Genomic DNA, 24,666 nt, shown 5'->3' on the forward strand with positions numbered 1-24,666 from the left:
TTTGTGTCTTACAATCTTCACAGTGCTAATGAAAGACTGGCAGAGGCTAGAACCCATCTTCGCGCAAAGGAACAGCCGAAGGAGTTTCTCAGCACTGCTCTTAGGAGGGGAGTCCTTGAGCCACCATGTGTTGGGAGTTTGAATACTGAGTTACTCCTCAGTGGAAATCCTGCTCCAAGAGAAAATTTGGTGATTCCTAAGTCAACCGCACGGGCTTCAAATGACATCATGGGGTATTACTGTCCCAAGGTTAGTTATATTAGCTTCTTTCCCTTGCGTTTCAGATTTCTTTCTTTTTTATTTCTTTGATATAATATTGTTTTGTTTTGTCTTATATATTCATTGGGGTGATATTGGTTAGTGAAATCATATGGGTTTCAAGTGTACATTTCCATAATACATCTTGTATATATTTCACTGTGTGTTCACCATCCCGAGTCAGTTCTCCTTCCATCGCCATGTATTTGACCCCCTTTTCCCTCTTCTACCTCTCTCTCTCCCCCCTCACCCACTAAGTGTTGTCTGTGTCTATGAGTTTTTGTTTCTTTGTTTGTCGTTGATGAAATTTTGAGTTGTTTCATTGACTAATGCACACGAAGTAAAAGGCATAATATGTGTGCTAATATGCATAGAAAGGAGATAGAAATTTTACAGTCTTTTTTTAAGTCCCTAGAGCTCTCATGTGTTGAGTTATTTATTATTATTTAATAAATGTAACTAAAGTGATACATTTAAAATGCTTGAAAATTTGCCTTTAAATTTTATTACAGATGTTAAATATCATTGCCTAATAACCAATGGTATGCTTTGAGATGCTTTGGCTTCTTAATTGGTTTTAGTTGGAGATGATTCATAAAAATTTTAAAGTTTTGTGCATCCCAGTTTTTCTTCCCCTAAGTGTAAGTGAATGATGGCTGGCCAAACACCTAACCACAAATGGATGTTTATTATTAAATGAAACAGATATAATCCTTTTTATTAATTCGGCAAACTTATAATACTGCAGAAAGATTAGTCTCTGTTTTTATGGTTAATGTTATCTTCTAACAAGAGAGTATATCCTTAATTTTTATTTTATTCATAGCACTATCTATTTCAGTGTTTTAAAATGAGTTGCTTCACAGTTGTACATATTCTAAATAGGGACATTAAGCAAATAATTGAATTTTTAAAATGAAGTTCACTTATGTCTATATGTCTTGACAGCATTTGGGTAATTGATGAATAAGGTGGCAGTGCTAGGGAGTCTTTAAATCACAACTCGTTTTCTTCGTGTGACGTGGTTGTTAAAAATACTCATTCTTGAGTTCTTGACCAGCAGGAGTTCTGTTCGGTTCTGTTTCATAGTTTCCATCTCTTTGATAAAGTTCTCCTCCGGGTCATTAATTTTACTCCTGAACTCATTGAACTGCCTTGTGAGTGTTGTTATATCTCAGTGACATTCTTCATGCTGTTACTTTGTTTTGTTTTACCCTCCAAAATGTTTATTACATTTAAGCAACGTGGAGAATACAGGAAGGAAAGCACAAATCATCTGCTCGGAACAATTGGTCTAATTTATATGCAGCATACAATATAGAAAATCAGTTTAAAACGGTTAGTGGAGGTCAAATTGAGGAGGGCTTTAAGTGAGTTTGATTTTTTTTCTCTAGGCAGCAGTAGGCATAAAAAGGATAATGAAATAATAATTCTTTCATGGGGGAGTATATAATATGTGGCAGAGAGTCTGTTATCTCCTTTGTATTTGAAAAATTAAGTGAAGTATAATGTATGTCGTTAGTTTCAGGTGAACAAGCTTTCCCTGGTTCGTGCTAATCTTTGGCCCTAGAAGTAAATACTGTATGTCTTTTGACTATTGACATATAGTATTTTATATAATATAGTATATAATATACTCAGCTTCTTGCTGGGGCTACAGCTGAAAATAGCTCAGCCCTGTTTCTCTTTGGCCACTACTCGACTGTGTTGAACTGGGTTATTTTAAGCTGAGGGCCAGATTGCTGATTGACAGGTGTTATATATGTGCCTGAAAGTCATCAAGAAGTGCTATTTTTGTTTGTTTGTTTGTTTTACTGTGCAGAAACTAGTTCTGGGTGTCTTCTTTTTTTTCAGTGAATGAGTATTACTATTTTTAACTCTTTTTTATTATTAGTTTCAGGTGTACAAAACAATGTAATAGTTACACATTTATAATTTGTATGCCTCACATAATGATGACCCCTCTCCCCTCATCAACGACCCCTCTGACATCACATACAGCCATTACATTTCCACTGCCTCTATCCCTCAGGCTGTACTCTACTTCTTGTAAACATATATATACATACATATATATGTGTGTGTGTGTATAACAATTGTAGTTAACATTAACATTCATTATTGTTCAGCTTCAGCTTCAGGTGTACAGTGCAGTTGTCAGGCATCTACATCATCTCTGAGGTGCTCTCCCTAAGAGACAAGTGTAATCAGATACCCTACAAAATCTTTACATTATTGATTACATTCACCAAATTGACTTTCGTATCCCCATGGCAATCTTGGGGTTATCGATTGTGCTTTGTAATCCCCTCACCTTCCCCCTTATCCCCACCCCCCTCCCATCTAGCAACCTTCAGTTTTTCCTCTGTGTCTCTGAGACTGTTTCTGATTAGTTCACTCATTTCTTGTTTTCTTTAGATTCCACATATAAGTGAGATCATAAGGTATTTGTCTTTCTCTGTCTGACTTATTTCACTTAACATAATGTCCTCTAGGTCCATCCATATTGTTGCAAATGGTAAGATTTCCTTCTTCTTTATGGCTGCGTAATACTCCATTGTATAAATGTACCACAGTTTCTTAATCCAGTCCTCTACCGATGGGCATTTTGATTGTTTCCATATCTTGGCTATTGTGTATAGAGCTGCAATAAACATAGGGGTGCATACATTTTTTTGAATTAGAGTTTTGGATTTCTCCGGATCGATGCCTAGGAGTGGAATTGCTGGGTCATAAGGTAGTTCCATTCTCAGATTTTTGAGATACCTCCATACTGTTTTCCATAGTGGCTGCAGCAATCTGCAGTCCCACCAACAGTGCACAAGGGTTCCCTTTTCTCCACATCCTCACCAGCGCTTGTTGTTTGTTGATCTATTGACGATAACCATTTTGACTGGGGTGAGGTGGTATCTCAATGTGGTTTTTATTTGCATTTCTCTGATGGTTAGTGAGGTTGAGCATTTCTTCATATGTCTGTTTGCCATCTGTATGTCCTCTTTAGAAAAATGTCTCTTCATGTCCTCTGCCCATTTTTTAATTGGTTTGATTGTTTTTTCGGAGCTGAGTTGAGTGAGTTTTTTAATAAAGTTTGGATATATCAATGGCAGATATCTTCTCCCATTCAGTAGGACCCTTTTTTGTTGTAATGATGATTTCCTTTACTGTGAAAAAAATGTTTAGTTTGATGTAATCCCATATGTTTATTTTTTCTGTTACTTCCCTAGCCCAAGGGGATGATGTATCAGTAAAAATCTTACTCCGGGTCATATATGTAAAGTTGCTTCCTATATTGTCTTCTAGGAGTTTTATGGTATCAGATGTTACATTTAAGTTTTTGACCCATTTTCAATTTATTCTTGTATATGGTGTAAGGAGGTGGTCCAGCTTCATCTTTTTGCATGTGTCTGTCCAGGTTTCCCAGCACCATTTATTGAAAAGACTGTCTTTACCTCACCGTAAATTCTTGCTTCCATTGTCGTAGATTAAATGGCCATATAGGCGTGGATTTATTTTTGTTCCGCTTGTGTGTTCACTGTTAACTTGTCTTCTGAGTCGCTGATTCGATTCTCTGACTCATCTAACCCACTGGTAATTCCTTCAAGCGTGTGCTTTATTTCACTTGTTGTATTCTTTAGTTCTAACTGGTTGTTCATTATGATTTCTCTATCCTTCTTTATGTCGTCACTAAGCTCTTTAAACATTCTTATCGTCAGTGTTCTGAACTCTGTCTCTGATAGGTTGGTTACTTCTATTTCATTTGGTTCCAATTCTGGAGGTTTCTTCTGTTCTTTTATTTGGGACATGTTTCTTTGTTTCCCCATTCTGGTTGACTCTCCGTGTTTGCTTCGATGTATTAGGTAGATCCCCTAGGATTCTCGGTCTTTGCTGGCTTATCTTATGTAGTGTGTGTCCTTTATATCTGACTTGCACCACTTCCCTATTCTCCTGTGCGTGTGCTCCAAAGGTGACCCTGGTGTTGTGTATATTGTGCTGTGTAAAGTTGAACTTCCATTGCTTTTGTCTGGTCAGTAGGTGGGGTTGATCCTAGGCTGCCTAGTTGTGAGACTTAGCTCTGCCCTCGGTGGATGATCTGCTGCGTGAGGGTTGACCACTCCAATTAGACTTGGCCTCTATGGGCTCTTGTGCCTGTAGAGAATTCCCTCTGGGTGTGTCACTTGTAGGTCAAACCCAATAATACTCTGGTTGGGTCTGGAGTTGATGTCAGGAGGTGTTGAATCTTGTGACTCTTGGGCTGGGCCCTGGTGTAGGGCAATTTCAGAACAAAGCCAATCACCAAGCACAACAGCAACAACAAAGTCAAAACCAAATACACTCACGTGTGAAAACAACCAGTAACCCACACTCAACACAGGCAAAAATATCAAAGATACAAAAACAAAACAAAAAAAAAACCCAGCACCAGTCTTGGCTTAAGCCCACCAAGTAATCTCCAGGCCGTCCTCTGCTGTACCAGAGAGTCCTCTGTGTATTGTTCAGGCAGAGCCGGTCACCTGGTGCCCAGAGTGACCCTGGGATGGCAGATGTAGATGAGTGGGGCTATCGGGTCTGGATGGTAGTTTCTACAAAGTCACTGCAGTTTCTGTTCTTGCCTGCACATATGCGCACTGAGAGTAACACAACCAGCCCTGTGCCCAGGTCTCCTGAGTCTTAGGTCACTCCTTCCGTGTGTGTGTGCGTGCGTGCATGTGTGCGTGTGTGGTGGGAGATTTCTGAGCTGCTGAAAGCCCAGAGCTGCGACTGCTGCCTACTGCTAACCCCTGGGCATGTCTCCACAGTTGTAATTGCCCTGCCCTGGGCAGGTCAGAGAAGGTGGGGACTGGGGATGGAGGAGTCTTCTCTCTCTCAGCCCAGCAGTGTCACACACTTCCCAGCTTCTTCCCTGGGTCGCAGTAGCTACAAACCGGGTCCTCCCAGATCCTGAGCACTATGGGTCCTCTGTAATCTGACACTACTCCTCAGATCAGGGGCCAGCGTGAGTCTCTGGAAGGGTGGGGGTAGGATTGGGAGAGTCGGGGGAGGGGCCCAGGTATGGTGCTTACTTCCTTTGTCCTACCTAGGGCCCAGCTGGAGGTCTCAGGTGAGGTTACTGCCTCAAACTCTGGATATGCTGCTCTCTGGGCAGGGAGATGAGCTGTGGGACACAGGGAAAGAGCCCACCTCCTGGCTCTTGTGGTCTCTGTTCTGTCCTGGGACCACCTGCACCTCCGCAGCCATGGATGCGGGCCACGTCTCCCTTCCCACTTCCCCTGCTCGCCCAGTTTGCCCACCTTCAAGTCATCCTCCTACAAGTCTCTTAGCTGTTCTGTGTGATGAGCAGAGAGCATGACTGCTGTTTTGAAATCTCGGTCACAGAGATCACAATCTTCCGTAACTTTGACTTGGTTTCTGGAGAAGTGTCATCTTCTCTCAGTGTTAACCATGTCACATTGCTTCTTCATGCTGCTGAGTGGCTTGTTCCTCTACAGGCCCATTTGAAGTAGTGAATACTTTCTTATGTAGGTACATTTCGATTTGAACAATTAAACAGGTATATAATTAGGGGTCTTTCTTTTGTTTTTAGTAGATGGTACAAGAGTATAGTTTCTGTTTTCTCCCACAGGTGCTCCTTGAGTATGGGAGGTCCAGGGGCGGGGGCTTAGCTGTGGGGGTGGGAGTCCAAGCCTGGGTGACCAGGGAGATGGGTGTTGCAACTGTATCCAGGTCTCCAGGGTCTCTGGTCACCACCACCAAGCAGGTGGGGGAAGTGGGTGGTTGAGGGGGGCCTGTTCTTGAGCCCGCTGAGCTGCTACCTGGTTCCCTATGTCTACTGGTAGCACTGTGTGTGGTCGTGAGACTGGAGAATTGTTTCTGCTGCTGCTACTGGTCCCTGGTGGTGCCAGCACTGCTGCATCTGGAGAGGGGTGGGGGGATGCTGCTGCTGCCCCGCTTAGCCTCCCCTGGGCAGTGATGTGGGAGCTGCACCCCGTCCCCTCCACCGCCACTGCCTTTGCTGGGGCTTCAGGCTCAGCCTTGTCCCCCTGGAACTGCAGCTGTGGGCTGTCCCTGTGCTTTCCTCCATCCTGCCTCCCTTTCACATCCAGTGCACCCTCCTTCCCTTTTACAGATGCGTGGTCTTTTAAGGAATCGTAGTGTGTTGAGCAGAAGATCCTTTCTTGGGCTATAGATGCCCGATGAGTTGTAGATATCGTGGAGATAGAAAGGGGTTGTCTCTCTTGACATGATGTTTACATCATTCCAAAGAATATCCATTTTGATCAATGCAAGGTGGTTTGTGGTTTTGATGGTGTTTTGTGGCCTCCTTTTTTTTTTTTTAGTTTTATTTTATTTTTACATCCCTCACAACGTGAACCCCCCTTTCCCCATCCACCACCACCCCGACCTCACACCGAGCCATCACATTATACACATAAAATTATAGTTGGCATTCATTAATGTCCAGTCTCTGGTGTACAATGCCATGACCAAGCATCCACCGCATCCCTGAGGTGGTCTCCCAAACAGGACACATGTCCATTGGACACCCAACAAAATCCCCAAACACTATTGAGTAAGTTCCCCAAAGTAATTCTTAAAAGACCCTGAGGCCATCCTGTGGTCACCAACCGCCCCCCAATCCCTTCACCCTTCCCCCCATCTCCAACCCCCTCCCCCCCAACCATCTAACAACTGTGGCCTTCTTAATGCAGAGAAACATAGCACAGGCCTGTTCTAAATGGAGCTCCAACCTTGTGTTTTCATTTAGCTTCCCCTTAATAAATCATAGGAGAACAAAGCCAAGGATTTTCGGACAGCCCTTCGGCTAAATGGAGTCCAAGTCCTTCAAAGAGGTGAACCTGGAGGAAGGACTGGGTACAAAAAGAAAGTGAATGGCCAACGCTTCTGTAAATTCTTAAGCATGATGCACAATTAAAATGTTCTCAGTGGTTTCACCACAGAAATCAGAAGATGAAAGAGTGTAAAGGCAGGAGCAATGAGAGAGAATATGCTTGTGGACATTTTTCCTTTAATTATTTTTTGGTAGGAAAGAGGTGTTTAGTTTTCAGTATTTCCTCATAAATTGGAAAATTGTTTATGTTAAAGTCAATGCCCTCATTCCAAGGCCAACGTTGTTCCCTTGTGAGGCGTTGGGTTGCCCAATCATGCAGGGCTGAATAAGAGATGGAAAAGCCCCACTCTGTCGAGATCCAGAGATAAGTGTCCCAAATCACTAGGGAACACTGGAAAGACTGATGATGCAGTTGTGATGATGTGAGGTTGGACACAAGTGCACTAGATGGTAAAGAGAAATCTGTTTTGTGTTTCCCATTTCGCTATATTTAACCCCCACCATGAATATTACCTGTGTTGGTTTATATTGGTCAGCCAAATTTGATTCTGAGGAAAAGACAAGTCATTTTAAGGAAGAATTTCCTCAACTTGAGTTTGCTTTCTTTAACTCATGATTTTCTCCTTCAAGTTCCCTTTTCTGTGTTTAGAAATGTTTATGCTTTATAAATTGAGTGTGTTTGACTTCTGTTAATAGGACTTGTGATATTAATCTGTCTTTATTTTTATTAATGACTTTAAAGATAATACTTGAGTTAGAAAGCTACTATTTTGTTTCTCATGCTTTAACATTATTGAGCTACATGACAAAGTTTTACATATTCATATTCTTTGAGTTGTACTCAGAAATTGATGGAATTTTCCGGAATATGAGGCAGTAGCTGGCATAGCAGGCTAGCCTCAATAGGGAGACTTATCCCATTCCTGGCCCGCAGCTCCTTGGTTTGGTGACCTCAGGTGACCTATATAATCTCTGTGAGTCTTGGTTGCCTCTTATGCAAAATTAGGGACTTTCACTAAATCAGTGACTTTCAGACCTGAAAAATATTCTTTTTATCAAAGAATAGTACCGTTCTTTGAGAAAATTTTTTTTGTTTAATGACTCTGTTTACCCAAAAATAAGACCTAGCCGGACAATCAGCTCTAATGTGTCTTTTGGAACAAAAATTAATGTAAGATCCGGTCACGTCACGTCACATCATATCATATATCATACGCGGTCTTATATCATAGTAAAATAAGACCGGGTCTTAATTAATTTTTGTTCCAAAATGCATTAGAGCTGATTGTCTAGCTAGGTCTTATTTTCGGGGAAACACGGTATATAAAAACAGAGACCAAGGGTGGCCAGTTGCCTCAGTTGGTTAGAGTGCAAGTTCTTAACAACAAGGTTGTGGGTTCGATTCCCACATGAGCCAGTGAACTGCGCCCTCCACCGCTAGATTGAAAACAATGGCTTGAACTTGGAGATGAACCATGGTGGGCAGCCGGTTGGCCCAGTGGTTGGAGCACTGTGCTCATAACACCAAGGTTGACAGTTCGATTCCCACATAGACCCGTGAGAAGCAATGGGTTGAGCTTGGAATTGGGCTGCTGGTGGGGAGCCTGTTGGCTCAGTGGTTGGAGCGAGGTGCCCATAACACCAAGGTAACCGGTTCAAGTCCCACATTGGCCAGTGAGATGTACAATCCACAACTAGATTGAAAAAAAGAACAATTTGACATCCAGGAAAAGCAAACTGTTCCTCAGTAGTCCCCAATTAACACAAAACAAACCAAAGCAGAGACGTGTAGAGCTACCTAGCTAAAGGAGGGATGCAGACTCCTAAGCTGTGCTATCCCATGGGTGTCCCCAGTGGAACCTGAGCTTTCTCCGAGACGTAGTCTAGTGAGAACTGCCAGTAATGAGAAAATCCTTCTAGTTGAAATCCTTTGAATTAAAGTTTGCTGATACATTTTTTGTGTATAATTTTCTCACCTTTCTATATATTTGATAAATGGAAAGTATAAATAAGACTGCAGAAATGTTGTCCTTATTCATGTTGGACTTCAAGCTACTTCCACCATCTGAACACACTCCTCACCTAGAAATAAACATACCGTGTTTCCCCGAAAATAAGACATAGCTGGACCATCATCTCTAATGTGTCTTTTGGAGCAAAAATTAGTATAAGACCTGGTCTGATATTATTTTATATTACATAAGACCCGTTCTTATATTATGTTAAAATAAGACCGGGTCTTATATTAATTTTTGCTCCAAAGGTCGCATTAGAGCTGATGGTCCAGCTACATCTTATTTTCGGGGAAACACGATAGAAAGTGCTGAAGTAAATATTTAAGAAAAGAGCTGTTTTGGGGGAAAATAATAATAATGCTACGTTGGTAGTTCCTCAATTCAAGTCGTGTAAAAATGTGATTTACATTTTATATTGTTGATTAACAATAACTTAAAACTGTTTCATGAAAGTCTTTTCCCTTCCTATGGTATTTAGTTATTGATTTTACACGGTCTGTCTGGTGATGTTGTTGTCACATTATTCACGTTATAAGCCCTTTCTATCAGGCCATTCACAAAAAAAAGTGTTATGCAAATATTGGAAAACAAATTTGTCTTCCCCTGTCGGTGCCTGCCGATGAGACGAACACTCCCTGAAGTGGGGAGTGAGGATTGAGAAAAAAGAAGAGAGACAAAGATGGGATCGGGAGGGCAGGCAATTCTAAGTAGACTGCCGCAGTTCTAAGTTGACTGCTGCAGTTCTAAGTTGACTGCTGCAGTTCTAAGTAGAATGCCTCAGTCCAAGTTTATTTTTGCAGCTTATATACTCTGGGCATCAAAAAGTAACAGAACTGTCTGCAATCTAGTAGTTACAATAAAGGTAATACACAAGGGCCTGTTTTTTGGCCAGCTGCACACTTCCTGACCTTGTCTAGTTCTGTGTTCTCAAAGTAGCAAGTTTTGCCTTGCTGGGAGCACAAACCACTCAAGGAAGTCAAAGGTTCAACATTTCACAAAACAACACCTGCTAGCACTTCAGCACGGTTTCCCACAGGTCCCCCTTCTTTGTTTATATATATATATATATATATATATATATATATATATATATATATATATATATATATATATATATAAAATTAACACAAGGGTCGCGCGCCTGGCTTAGGTGGTTGGTACAGATATGTCCATTTACCCATCATAGGAGACCATCCCTCTAGCGAACGGTTCCTGTCTTAGGTTATGTACATTCTTACCAAATCCTTACCCGTCTTTGGCTGCCGACCCATTGTACGGGCTTTATACACGGGTGTCAGTGACACGGTGAACCTGGGCAGATAATCTCAACTCATGAACATTTGTTTGGAGATTGATGAAGCCCTTGAGTATTATCTTTCTGAGCAACGGAGTAAAACACATGAATAGAAGAACACCAACAAAGATTATTACAAAAGGCAGTAGCAAATGGAACAGAGCTAGAAAGGAGGGGAATTCTCCTCTGAGGTCCGAGTACCAAGGACCTGAAATGTTAACAGGTACCATAATGAAAGATGATCGGTGGAGAACTATAGCTCTACTTTTGTCATTTGACCAATTGATGCTATTACTTAGGTTACACTGTATACAAGATACATTAAACTGGACCCTGTCAATAGGGGTGATGTTAGAATTACCAATCATAAGCACATACGGAGCCTTGACACAAGCAGTGGTATTGCCTTCTACCTTGCCTTGTCCCTCGTCCATACTCATAGTCACTGTATCCACTGCTCCCACTAGTTTCCAAATATGTCTTGGGGGCCGGGAGGTATACTGTCTCCAAATGATGGATCTGTTGTTTTTTCTGTTCTCCTCACCGCAAGGACCATGGGCTTGTTGTGGAGGTGGGTTTTTATCCCTGATGTTTTTCCATCCTGCTGGCTGATGGAATGTGACACTCTGTCCTTGGTTGTCTCCGTGACTTGTCTGGTTGCCCACACGGAAACATCCGGTAACATTGACAGTCTTTGTGAAGCATATGAGGAGTCCTAAGCCCAAGCCGCTATGATTGAATCCAACAGCTTGTAGGATGGCAGGAGCGAATGGATGTCCTAATAGCCTAGTGTCATTTGTCCCACCAATGACTTCAGGCCCGTTCCACACAGTGGGGTGTAGCATGGGAGGGTCAGGAACATATGCCCAGTATGTCTCACCCTGAGGGATCTGTGCAACCAGCAGGATCTTGAAGACGCTCATCAGCAAGCCGCACCAACCTCTCAGGCAGCCACCGCGCACCTCCTTTGTCCTGTGAATAAACACAAACATGCCCTCGTCCCCAAATTAGGACTGGGTCTGGCCCATGCCACTGGTTAATAACTGGATCCTGCCATCTCACTTGGGCATAATCTTGTTGAGTGTTAGGATGCCAGAAGCGATCTGCGGCAGATCTGCCACGCGCATCCAGGTTTAAAAAATTTAGAACAAAGAGTGTGATTAAGGATTGTATGTGGGGAGACGGGGTAGACTCTAACGCTGCTGGCACACATTCTTGACATAGAGTAGGGCTATTAGCCATACCTTGAGGCAGCACCAGCCATTGATATCTCTTCATAGGTTCTTGTAAGTTAGTTGAAGCAAACCTTTTACAGTCCTTGGGGCACAATGGTATGGTATAAAAACAATCCTTTAAAGCCAGGATTATCTTATATGTGTTTTGGGGTATAGCAGAAGGATTAGGCAATCCTGGTTGTAAAGCCCCCATGAGCTCCATAGTCTCATTTATTTTTCTCCAATCTTGTAACAACCTCCATTTACCTGATTTTTTCTTAATTACAAATATGGGAGAGTTCCATGGAGAGTTAGAAAGTGCTGTATGTCCCTTATCGAGTTGCTCCTGTTCCAGCAACCTTGCAGCCTGTATCTTTTCTGATGATAGGGGCCACTGTTCTACCCAAACAGGTGTGTCGCTTTTCCAAGTGATAGCATCTGCATGGGGTACAGGAGGAGTAGTGACCCCCGTTAAAAATATCCCAAGCCAGCTCTTTGTGGTAAGGGCGAGGGAAAGATAGGCTCTTTTCTCCCTTGTCCAGAGGGACCTGAGCCATCTCTAGGCAGAAGTCCCTGATCGAACATCATCATAGTGACCTGTTGATTAGGGCTGTACAGGTAAACTCCCATCTGACTCATGACATGTCTGCCCCATAGATTGACAGGCAATCCTGCCACTATGTATGGTTGAAAGGATCCTTCATGTCCCTCTTGATCTTTCCACAACAATATATCACTGCTCTGTTGTGGTGACTGAGATTGTCCTATGCCTTGTAACTGGGTTAGTGTTTGCTGCTTTGGCCAGTGGCTAGGCCACTGATCTGCAGTTAAAACAGAGACATCGGCCCCCGTGTCTAAAAGGCCCATGAAGGAACGGCCATTAATGGATAGTGGTAATTCTGGCCTGGTGGTGAATGGCCTGGACCCAATAAGCATCTGATGAACCAAGGCCCGCGTCGCCTCGGGATTTACGGCCTGCTGTTTTACCCGGTTTGACATGTGGAATTAACAATGATTGTGCTATGCGTGGGCCCTTAGGGATCACTGAAGTGCCTCCAGGCGAATGTGTCATAATCTTGATCTCTCCTGTATAATCCATATCCACAACTCCCGGAGCAACCAATATCCCTTTCATGGTAATACTACTCCTTCCTAGGATGAGTCCCACAGTCTGTGGAGGCAGAGGCCCAAAGACCCCTGTAGGAATAGCTCGCATTCCCATCTCAGGTGTTAGTACTGTGTAGGCGGCGCTACTGAGGTCCAATCCTGCGCTGCCTGGGGTTGCTGGGAAGAGTTCCTGAATGGATTTCCCTGGTGGGGGACCAACTGCGGCAGCGCCCCATAGCATTGTTGCGGGGCCTGGGGCTGGCCCCTCTTCCTGTTTCCTGGAAGAAGAGGATTACCGGAGGCATCCCTCTTAGATTTACATGCATTGGCCCAGTGTTTACCTCTCTTACATTTTGGGCATAATCCAGGTTGTTTTGGGCCCTCCTTCCTTTGAGGCTGACCTTGTTTATTAGGGAAGTTTTTGATCATATGGCCCGGCTGTCCACACCCAAAACAGATGCCCTGTCCCTTTATTTTCTTTTGTTGTTGTTGTTGGAATAACATTTCTCTAACAGTCTTTCCTTGCAAAGCAGCGGCCATTGCAAGACCCTGTGTATAAGAAGGTCCTATTTTTGAGCACAACCAGACATAATCTGACAAGTCACTCTTATTTTTGTAAGGTCATAATGCAGCCTGGCATGCAGAATTAGCATTCTCAAAAGCGAGCTATTTAACTAACAGCATGCTGGCATCTGAGTCTCCCAGAATTCTTCCAGCCGCCTGCATTAATCGCGAAAGGAAGTCTTGGAAAGTCTCATCAGGCCCCTGGATAATTTTAGAGAGGTCCTCAGAACGTTTTCCAGGCATAGGAAAATTTTTCCATGCACGCCTGGCGGCAGCACTTGTTTGTGCATAAGCAGCCGGGTCAAAACTTAATTGTGTTTGCAAGTCTCTATAAGGTCCTTCACCTGCCAACATATCAAAGGAGATAGGAATGTTTTGTGTCTGATTTATCTCTGCAGTACTCTGACAGAATTCTGCAAAGTCAGACTGCCATAAGATATAGTCCCCTCCTGATAAGCAAGCCCTAGCAAGTTGCTTCCAATCACTAGGCGGCAGGGCTTCTGTAGCTAGTGATTCTAGCAGGGCCTGGGTGAACGGGGCATTAGGACCATATTGAGAACATGCCATTTTTAATTCTTTTAAACTTTTGAATGCAAAAGGCACATGGTCTCGGACAGGATTTCCTTGTGCGTCCTGTCTTTCTATCACTGGAAATGCCAACCCAGAATCTCCAGTATCTTCCCCTAACTTGCAGGCGGTTTGCAAAACCTTACGCAGAGGAGAATCACGAGGGCAAGTCTGTTCTGCCTGCCTCGATTGTACCATCTGCACCTGCACAGAGAGGGAGGCAATTGCTGACTGCAATCCATCAATCTCTGCCTGGAGAGGATTCAGATGTCCTGTCTTAGCACCTGTTTCTGTCTGAACCACCCCATTATAATCTTCAGGGTCATGATATCGAGGACCGGCTTCCTCTAGGCCTTCCTCATCTAGGCCCTCCTCATCTTGGGGGTCCAGTCCGTTTAGCACACTTTTTAACATTTGAGTAAAAGACATTCTGCTTTTACCCTGTCCCATGATTTTTTACTCCCGACTGTGGTATCTCACCGCACCCCTTACCTTATGTGACGCGTCTCAGCTCCTTGCGGTGTCCTTCACTTTATCCCCAGTATTCAGGTCCCTGTTCGGGCGCCACTTGTCGGTGCCTGCCCACGAGAGGAACAGTCCCTGAAGTAGGGAGTGAGGATTGAGAAAAAAGAAGAGAGACAAAGATGGGATGGGGGGGAGGGGGGGAGGGGGGGCAGGCAATTCTAAGTAGACTGATGCAGTTCTAGGTAGAATGCCTCAGTTCTAAGTAGAATGACTCACCCCAAGTTTATTTTTGCAGCTTATATACTCTGGGCCTCAAAAAAGTAACAGAACTGTCTGCAATCTAATAGTTACAATGTTGGAATACACAAGGGCTTGTTTTTTGGCCAGCTCCACACTTCCTGACCTTGTCTGGTTCTGTGTTCTCAGAGTAGCAAGTTTTGCCTTGCTGGGAGCACAAACCACTCAAGGAAGTCAAACGTTCAACATTTCACAAAATAACATCTGCTAGCAATTCAGCACGGTTTCCCACATTAGTGTATTCAAAGCTTTATGCAGTCATCATCACAATCAGTTTTACAACATTTTCATCACCCTGGAAAGTATCTGTGTGCTGTTAGCCTTCACCGTGTGCCCGTCTGCCCTTCCCACTCTTCCTAGCCCTAGGGAACCACTAGTGAACTCTCTGCTCCATATTGTGGTTTTGATGTATTTTCTGATGACTAATGATGCTGAGCTATCTTTTCACATGCTTATTGTCCATTTGTATAACTTCTTTGAAGAACTGATTATTCAATTCCATTGCCCATTAAAATTGGTTTGTCTTTGTCTTGTTGAATTGTAAGAATTCTTTATATATCCTAGATACAAATCGCTTATCAGATATAGGATTTTCAAATATTTCTCCCTTTCATTAGCTTGCCTTTTTAGTTTTTCAATGGTGTCCTTTAAATCATAGAGTTTTTTTTTTTATTTTAATGAAGTCCAGTTATCTACTTTTGTTTGGTACTGTCATATCTAAGACACAATTGCCAACTCCAGTCATGGAGACATGAAGCTTCTTCAAAGCTTTTATAGTTTTAGCTTTTACCTTTTGAAATAATTTTATATATGGTATGATGTAGAGGTTTAATTTTTCTTTTGCATGTGGATATCCAGTAGACCCAGTATCGTTAGTTCAAAAGACTGTTCATGCCCAACTGGATTTTTCGGCACCCTTGTCAAAATTCACTTGACTATATATATGAGGGTTAATTTTTGGATCATCTTTTCCAATTTATTGGTCTATAGATCTGTCCTTACGCCATTACCAAATCAAATGTTATGAGAACGCTTCCCCAGTCATCTTGCATATTACCAGATGCCTTATGGAATAATAAAATGTCAATGTAGGGGAATATCTTTAATTCCACTTCTGTGGAGATGTTTTGCTTCTGGATGGAGCCTGTGGCCCGCAGACCTTGGTGACCTTATGACATGATGGGATATTAGGCTTACAAAGTCGACTCATTCCTTTTGTTTTCTTCATTCAAACATTAATCTTTAACCCAGTGCCTCCCTTTCACTCCCATTTCCATCAAATGTCGGTAATAGGATCTGATACTTGGTGGACAACTTTCTTCATTTTGTCTATCTCCTAATCCATAGCCTCTTCCATAGATTTCACTGTCTAGGAAGGAGAAGATGAACCCTGGACCATCTGCTTTCCTCTTTAGAAATCTCTCTAATCCATCATCTCGCAATTGAAAAGTAGATTCTGTTTGACCCGGTTCTTTTCTGAAACACTGGTGCCAATCTTGTTCTTGGCATAGATCCTACATTCTCAGAAACACATTGAGATGCATAGTTGTACCTTTAGCTATATATATAATTAATGGAATAAATATTTCATCCCATCCAAAGAAAACATTTCAAGAGTACAGCTGTTAAAATTCAGGAAGTAATTAATCAATCAGAAACAAGTAAAAGATTTGTTTGGGGCAGACAGCAGGAAGACCTACACCTGAACACCCGGCTCGCATTGTGGCCCGAGCCTCCCCACAACACGGGGCTGGATTCCAAGGTTCAGATCCTCAGAGACATAACCAACAGTTGTGTTGCCCTTTGTGAAGGAGTCTTGGAATTCACACGAAATGTCTTTCAACATATTCTGTTCATTAGGAGCCAGTCACTAATGTTGACCCATATTCTAGTGGTTTTATGCAATGAATATTTCAAAATTTACGGACACATTTAAAAACCACCTTGATCTGTCCACTGGCCACAATTCTTTACATTCCCCCCACATGGAAAATACACTCATCCCTACACAATACTCGCCACAAGTCTCAATTTAATGGCATCAGGCTCAGGTTCGAATCTAAGATTTTACCATCTTAGTCTGGTGCAAATGGGGATGAAGGGCCTGGGTTTTGGTTTCTAGGATAAAGCCCCTTGAGGACAATTCCTTTCAATATGAAAACATGAGAAAGGAAGAGACAAGTTATCTACCACCCACACACCCAACATTCTGCTCGACTGCTGAAGTTTCCCCTGCAGAAATAGAAAGTGGAAGGCACGTTAGTCCATAGCAATTCTGAAATACAGCCTGATGTGTGCTGTCCGTTCTTTGATTAGGACTTAGTCCTAATCATGCCAATGCTTCTCCATGGCCCTTTGCTGTCCCCTGTGAGCTCTTTGTTCTGTCCTTTTCATAAGAAATGACCTGTGCTTGCAGCTCTTCCCTCAGCGTCATTCCTCCACCCAAATGTCTAAGACCCACAGGCCTCCTCTATTTTTCACTCTCTTGGTTTTTATTAGTCCAAGGTAACAAGGTGGTTTTTTGCTACTTGATTATCCTAAAAACTTGGAGTTGCGTGAGAGTTTATTGGGGTTCGTGCCATTAGAAAAGCCACCGTCATACATCGTTTTGAGATAAGCTCTTGGGCTTCCTGTAGCTGTTGTAGGACCATGCCTTTAAAATTCTTTTCCTCTGAAAAGCCTTCCAGGAATTTAAGGCCCCACCTTCACTCTTTGGAAGTCTTGAGGAAGGCTTTACAGTCTTGTCCTCATCCGTAGATCATGTCTTCCTGGGAGCACAGCGAATTTGATCTTCACTCAGAAGCCATTTCTTCATTTTAGCATGATTTGACAACAGGGCATGTGGGAGAGGCTGTAAATGGGAAACACATTTGAACACAATAAGTCCTGGTTCCTTTACAGTACACAGTCTTTCGTTAGCTCATGTATCTCATGGGTTTTACTTGGTTACTTCACAGCAAGAGTCCCCTTTTATCCGGATTTCAGACTCATTTTCTTCACTAGCTGAGAAGTCTTTGTGGCCAGCCTCTTTAGGGGCCCGCAAGCCCCCAATAACCGTCTCTTGGATGCTCTTGTGGGTGTCGTTCTCATTCTTCTCCACATCCTTTCGGGTTCCACCTACCTCCTGGTGGAAAGGCACTCCTACAGGTTTTAGATTGCTTTTCTTTGTGGCCTCACACCATTTTGAATATCAGTATCAATGCCAGTTGTTCATTGCTGCTCAAGAAACCAACTCAAAAGCTAGTGGCTCAAAACAGCATCTGTTTTGTTCACCAGTAATGCAGTTGAGTGAAGCTCAGTGAGACTAGCTCATTTCTGTTCCACTTGGCATCAGCTGCGTTGCCATGAAGCTGCGAATGAGAATCATCTAAAGGCTGTTACACACACGTGTAGCAGTTGAAGCGGGGTTTTGGCCGGGACGCCCACTGGGGCCGTCTCAGCGCGAGCATCTGTAGGAGGCCTCACTGTGTGTCCTGGGCTTCTTCATCTGCACAACATGGTGGCTGGGTTCTCAGGGCGAGCTTCCCGAGAGAAAGTCAGATGGAAGCTGTATCACATTTTCTGCCGCAGGCATAGCATTCTCACAGCAGTTCTGCCCTATTCCATGCACTAGAATCCAGTTACATCCTAAGGCCAGCACATATTAAAAGGGAGGGAATTTCATGGAGAAATGTCAAGAATTTGTAGCCATGTTTTAAAAACACTACATCCATCCACTCACCTCATCTTACCAAATAAGCATTGTATCTACAGGAAAGTAGTTCTACCCAACTCAGTATCACTGAAATTCCAGCAGATTTGTTGTTATTATTGCTGTTTAGGATGTTCTTGTATATTGTGGAAAGAGAGGATTACAAGATAGCATTATCGAATTAAGACACTTTTTTGTTGTTGAAAAAATGTAGCGATCATCTCACTAAACATTCACAGTGTGAGATGTGATTTCTCCTTAACCTTGGGAATCATTTCTTCTTGAAAGCAATTCAAATTACCATGAAACATTTGTAGCTGACGGAGGCCTAACTATCTCAAGATGAGTTACTCGTAACTCCCTACAACTTCGTAAGAAATTACGGAGAGTTAAAATGGGGAACAGGTGAGAGACTATCAACTCAGAGGTGACTTACAGTCATTTTATAGAAGAAAAACATGAACCAATCATTCAGGAAATCGTAGTAAATCAAGTACAGATGTTGTGTGGCAAAGTCGATGACAATAAAGGATACATTTTTGAGTCTCCTGGTGCTTTTCTCTTTGTTCTTCATTCTGAGTAATTCAAGTTTCCACATTCTAAGACTCTACTACAGTATGGATGACATTTTATGGCAACTGAGTTTATTTCACAAGTTGATACTGGTTTGGGGTTAGACTATTCTCAGTCAACTTCCTTCGTAACCAAATCATACTATCTTACTCATTCAGAATGATGCTCTCAAAGCAAAACTGGAAACTGCATCTTCAGAATGTCTCCATCTGTGGGGTGGCCAGTTGGCTCCATGGTTAGAGAATCGTGCTGGTTCCAATCCTTGGTAACCAAGGTCGCTGGTTCGATTCCCACATGGACCAGTTAGCTACACCCTCCACAACTAGGTTGAAAACAATGGCTGGAGCTTGGAGCTGAGCCCCCAGTGGGCGGCCGGCCGTTGGTTCAGTGGTTAGAGCGCAGTGCTCATAACGCCAAGGTTGCCGGTTCGATTCCCGCATGGGTCAGTGAGCTGTACCCTCCATAACTAGTAGATTGAAGAGAACAATTTGACTTGGAGCTGAGCTGCGCATCCCACAACTAGATTGGAAACTGTTACTTGACAGGGAGCTGATGGGTCCTGGAAAAAACACTGTTCCCCAATTATAAAAAAAAAATTTGTTTTAAAAAGTTTTTTTTAAAAAAAAATATCTATACCTTGTTGAAGAAAATCAATCTTAAACAGGAGTTATTATCTATGAAAGGAGTACAAATGTCATGTGAAAAAGTAGAGAATAAAAAGAGTGGAGATAAAAATTATTAAACCTCAAAATTCATATAGTCACGAATGTGGTAAAAAAGAGTGAAGCAGAACACAGTAAATTCTGGGATATTGAAGACTGAGCAAGACAGGATGTAGTAGAAAAAGTTTTTAAATCTATTTTTACAGGTTAATTCATTGATTTTTAACACGCCTTAATTCATTTTGCTGCAAATTACGTTTTCGATATGCATAGTGTATGTGATTCTTCTACTCCCCTTAACGGCAGTTGTTTTTATTTTATTTTTTTTAGATTTCTGGAACTAAGGTGGTATTTGCTTCTCCTTCTTAATATTTCAGTTCCCATCATTATTGTCACTCAGTTGATCTTTGAGATTTGTTCTTTCTGAAAAATCATTTGATTTTTAAGACCAATAAAACGAGACTATTAGGAAATAAAGAAAATAAAATGCACCATATTCTTAGATTATTAAGTCATATTGTTCAATTTTTAAAATTGATTCTCTTATTGGAATAGTTAGATGAGATGATTCAAAATATTTTCATGATTCAGATCTATTTCATTCCGTATTGATGGTAAATATTTTAAACTTCAGCTTTTTTTTTCATTTAAATTGCCCTCCAAATCATTGACTTAAAACTAAAGAATACAAATAGACTGTAATTATTCAGTTTATATTTAATTTTAAAACGTATCCTTTCTGTTGGCTTTAGGAACAAGCAGCATCTCAAAAAAACGTACACCCGTTAAATGACCATGATGGCGCTTCCGTAAGTGACATGGACATACTCAGAATTAAATATCTGGTATCTGAACTCTCCAAAGTGAAAACTTCTCATGAAATAGAATTGGAAGAATATGAACACCTCTACCTAGAGGCATTAAAACTTATCACATCATTGGAAAACAAACTAAACAAGTAAGTCCAAATAAAGTCAGAGGAAATCAATCGAGCTCATTAATTTGCCTCTGAAGTATAATTTTTATCCAGGCATATTCCCGAGATTGATAGTAAATGAAAGCTTACTAAATAGTATAATTTTGGAAAATGATGTTAGTGAATAAATTACTTTTAAAATGTTAGTTAGTTCAGGACATTTGCATCTCTCCCCATTTTTGGTTTTACATGATTGTATTTTTCCTTCTCGCTGTTTTCATAGAGTTAATCTGATCTACCAGTCTTTAAGCAAAGTGTTTTTGAAACTTTATGATTTAGACAACGCTATTTTTTATAAAATTTCTTGTCAGAATTCCCCTAAATAGTTTTTAATGAGGTAACTATTTATTATAAGATAACAACTTAAACCCAAAGGGTTAAGTACTCTGCATATTCTGGCACTTGGTACATGTACTGTCTCCATTGTGCTCTGTGTTATTATCTCTAGAGGTCGCTTTCAGACAAGCTCTTCTTTCTAGTCTTTCTGATGTCCACAAAGGCATATATGTGAAATATAGCAGAGGGTTAACAACGTAGGGGTGAGGGTAGTATAACCCAAGAAGTGGCTAAAAAGATAAGGTGGTGAGCCTGAGGGGGTGTGTGGAAGACAGAAAGCGCAGAGCCCACGCCCAGCGCCTTGGTCACAGTGTTATATTATAAGCTACATGCCTGCGGAGCGGTTTCATTCAGTAGGATCACCCACCAGGCTCCCTCCTTCTCCCCCAGAGGCTGTTGTTCTACATGACACCTCAGTCCCAAATGGTTAATTTCCTCAGGGTAATGAGGGCGTTACCCAAGGGCGGTGACAGCAAAGGCTTGAAAATATCTTGGTGGGATTTTTAAAAAATTCTAAACTCGTTTGCTATGTATGTCTCATGGCAATCCTCAAGAATCTTATTGGTTCAGCCATTGCAGAAGGCAGCAAGTATTATCTGTGAAGCCGTGGATGTCACTGATAGCCCGTTTCCTCCCCTCCCTACTTTGAATTTCTTCTTAGTCTGGTGTCCCCATAGAAACATATGTGCTTGTTTAGGATAATTTGAAACCTATCCTTGTGCATGGTAGGTCTGCCCTGACGCATTTTCAATGTTAAAATGCTGTTTAATGGGAAATTTCTTTTACTATTTATTATGGCAACTTGAAAAAAATGCAAGTCATTCAGGAAAAATAACATTCAAAGCTTTGTGTCTTACAATCTTCACAGTGCTAATGAAAGACTGGCAGAGGCTAGAACCCATCTTCGCGCAAAGGAACAGCCGAAGGAGTTTCTCAGCACTGCTCTTAGGAGGGGAGTCCTTGAGCCACCATGTGTTGGAAGTTTGAATACTGAGTTACTCCTCAGTGGAAATCCTGCTCCAAGAGAAAATTTGGTGATTGCTAAGTCAACCGCACGGGCTTCAAATGACATCATGGGGTATTACTGTCCCAAGGTTCGTTATATTAGCTTCTTTCCCTTGCATTTCAGATTTCTTTCTTTTTTATTTATTTGATATAATATTGTTTTGTTTTGTCTTATATATTCATTGGGGTAATATTGGTTAGTGAAATCATATGGGTTTCAAGTGTACATTTCCATAATACATCATGTATATATTTCACTGTGTGTTCACCATCCCGAGTCAGTTCTCCTTCCATCGCCATGTATTTGACCCCCTTTTCCCTCTTCTACCTCTCTCTCTCCCCCCTCACCCTCTAAGTGTTGTCTGTGTCTATGAGTTTTTGTTTCTTTGTTTGTCGTTGATGAAATTTTGAGTTGTTTCATTGACTAATGCACACGAAGTAAAAGGCATAATATGTGTGCTAATATGCATAGAAAGGAGATAGAAATTTTACAATCTTTTTTTTAAGTCCCTAGAGCTCTCATGTGTTAAGAGTTATTTATTATTATTTAATAAATGTAACTAAAGTGATACATTTAAAATGCTTGAAAATTTGCCTTTAAATTTTATTACAGATGTTAAATATCATTGCCTAATAACCAATGGTATGCTTTGAGATGCTTTGGCTTCTTAATTGGTTTTAGTTGGAGATGATTCATAAAAATTTTAAAGTTTTGTGCATCCCAGTTTTTCTTCCCCTAAGCGTAAGTGAATGATGGCCGGCCAAACACCTAACCACAAATGGATGTTTATTATTAAATGAAACAGATATAATCCTTTTTATTAATTCGGCAAACTTATAATACTGAAAAAAGATTAGTCTCTGTTTTTATGGTTAAAGTTATCTTCTAACAAGAGAGTATATCCTTAATTTTTATTTTATTCGTAGCACTACCTATTTCAGTGTTTTAAAATGAGTTGCTTCACAGTTGTACATATTCTAAATAGGGACATTAAGCAAATAATTGAATTTTTAAAATGAAGTTCACTTATGTCTATATGTCTTGACAGCATTTGGGTAATTGATGAGTAAGGTGGCAGTGCTAGGGAGTCTTTAAATCACAACTCGTCTTCTTCGTGTGACGTGGTTGTTAAAAATACTCATTCTTGAGTTCTTGACCAGCAGGAGTTCTGTTCGGTTCTGTGTCATAGTTTCCATCTCTTTGATAAAGTTCTTCTCCAGGTCATTAATTTTACTCCTGAACTCATTGAAGTGCCTGTGAGTGTTGTTATATCTCAGTGACATTCTTCATGCTGTTACTTTGTTTTGTTTTACCCTCCAAAATGTTTATTACATTTAAGCAACGTGGAGAATACAGGAAGGAAAGCACAAATCATCTGCTCGGAACAATTGGTCTAATTTATATGCAGCATACAATATAGAAAATCAGTTTAAAACGGTTAGTGGAGGTCAAATTGAGGAGGGCTTTAAGTGAGTTTGATTTTTTTCCTCTAGGCAGCAGTAGGCATAAAAAGGATAACGAAATAATAATTCTTTCATGGGGGAGTTTATAATATGTGGCAGAGAGTCTGTTATCTCCTTTGTATTTGAAAAATTAAGTGAAGTATAATGTATGTCGTTAGTTTCAGGTGAACAAGCTTTTCCTGGTTCGTGCTAATCTTTGGCCCTAGAAGTAAATACTGTATGTCTTTTGACTATTGACATATAGTATTTTATATAATATAGTATATAATATACTCAGCTTCTTGCTGGGGCTACAGCTGAAAATAGCTCAGCCCTGTTTCTCTTTGGCATGACTTGACTGTGTTGAACTGGGTTATTTTAAGCTGAGGGCCAGATTGCTGATTGACAGGTGTTATATATGTGCCTGAAAGTCATCAAGAAGTGCTATTTTTTTTTGTTTGTTTGTTTTACTGTGCAGAAACTAGTTCTGGGTGTCTTCTTTTTTTTCAGTGAATGAGTATTATTATTTTTAACTCTTTTTTATTATTAGTTTCAGGTGTCCAAAACAATGTAATAGTTACACATTTATAATTTGTATGCCTCACATAATGATGACCCCTCTCCCCTCATCAACGACCCCTCTGACATCACATACAGCCATTACATTTCCACTGCCTCTATCCCTCAGGCTGTACTCTACTTCTTGTAAAAATATATATACATACATGTATATGTGTGTGTGTGTATAACAATTGTAGTTAACATTAACATTCATTATTGTTCAGCTTCAGCTTCCGGTGTACAGTGCAGTTGTCAGGCATCTACATCATCTCTGAGGTGCTCTCCCTAATGAGACAAGTGTAATCAGATACCCTACAAAATTTTTACATTATTGATTACATTCACCAAATTGACTTTCGTATCGCCATAGCAATCTTGGGGTTATCGATTGTGCTTTGTAATCCCCTCACCTTCCCCCTTATCCCCACCCCGCTCCCATCTAGCAACCTTCAGTTTTTCCTCTGTGTCTCTGAGACTGTTTCTGATTAGTTCACTCATTTATTGTTTTCTTTAGATTCCACATATAAGTGAGATCATAAGGTATTGTCTTTCTCTGTCTGACTTATTTCACTTAGCGTAATGTTCTCTAGGTCCATCCATATTGTTGCAAATGGTAAGATTTCCTTCTTCTTTATGGCTGCGTAATACTCCATTGTATAAATGTACCACAGTTTCTTAATCCAGTCCTCTACCGATGGGCATTTTGATTGTTTCCATGTCTTGGCTATTGTGTATAGAGCTGCAATAAACATAGGGGTGCATACATTTTTTTGAATTAGAGTTTTGGATTT

General features: G+C 41.2%; 1 protein-coding gene across 2 annotated transcripts in view; it reads left to right on the plus strand.

The window, feature by feature from the left end:
- Positions 1-22,457, plus strand: part of LOC308507601 (ankyrin repeat domain-containing protein 26-like) — a 68,876-nt gene extending 46,419 nt beyond the window's left edge. For both annotated transcript variants that reach the window (XM_081072805.1, XM_081072806.1), the window contains 3 exons: positions 24-249; positions 20,307-20,512; positions 21,735-22,457. In XM_081072805.1, coding sequence (XP_080928931.1) covers positions 24-249; positions 20,307-20,512; positions 21,735-22,020 — 718 coding nt within the window. In that variant the 3' untranslated portion in view covers positions 22,021-22,457. The remainder of the gene's footprint in view (positions 1-23; positions 250-20,306; positions 20,513-21,734) is intronic.
- Positions 22,458-24,666: the final 2,209 nt, after the last annotated feature.

This window comes from Rhinolophus hipposideros (assembly GCF_964194185.1).
Source record: "Rhinolophus hipposideros genome assembly, chromosome: 14".
Classification (NCBI taxonomy): Eukaryota; Metazoa; Chordata; class Mammalia; order Chiroptera; family Rhinolophidae; genus Rhinolophus; species Rhinolophus hipposideros.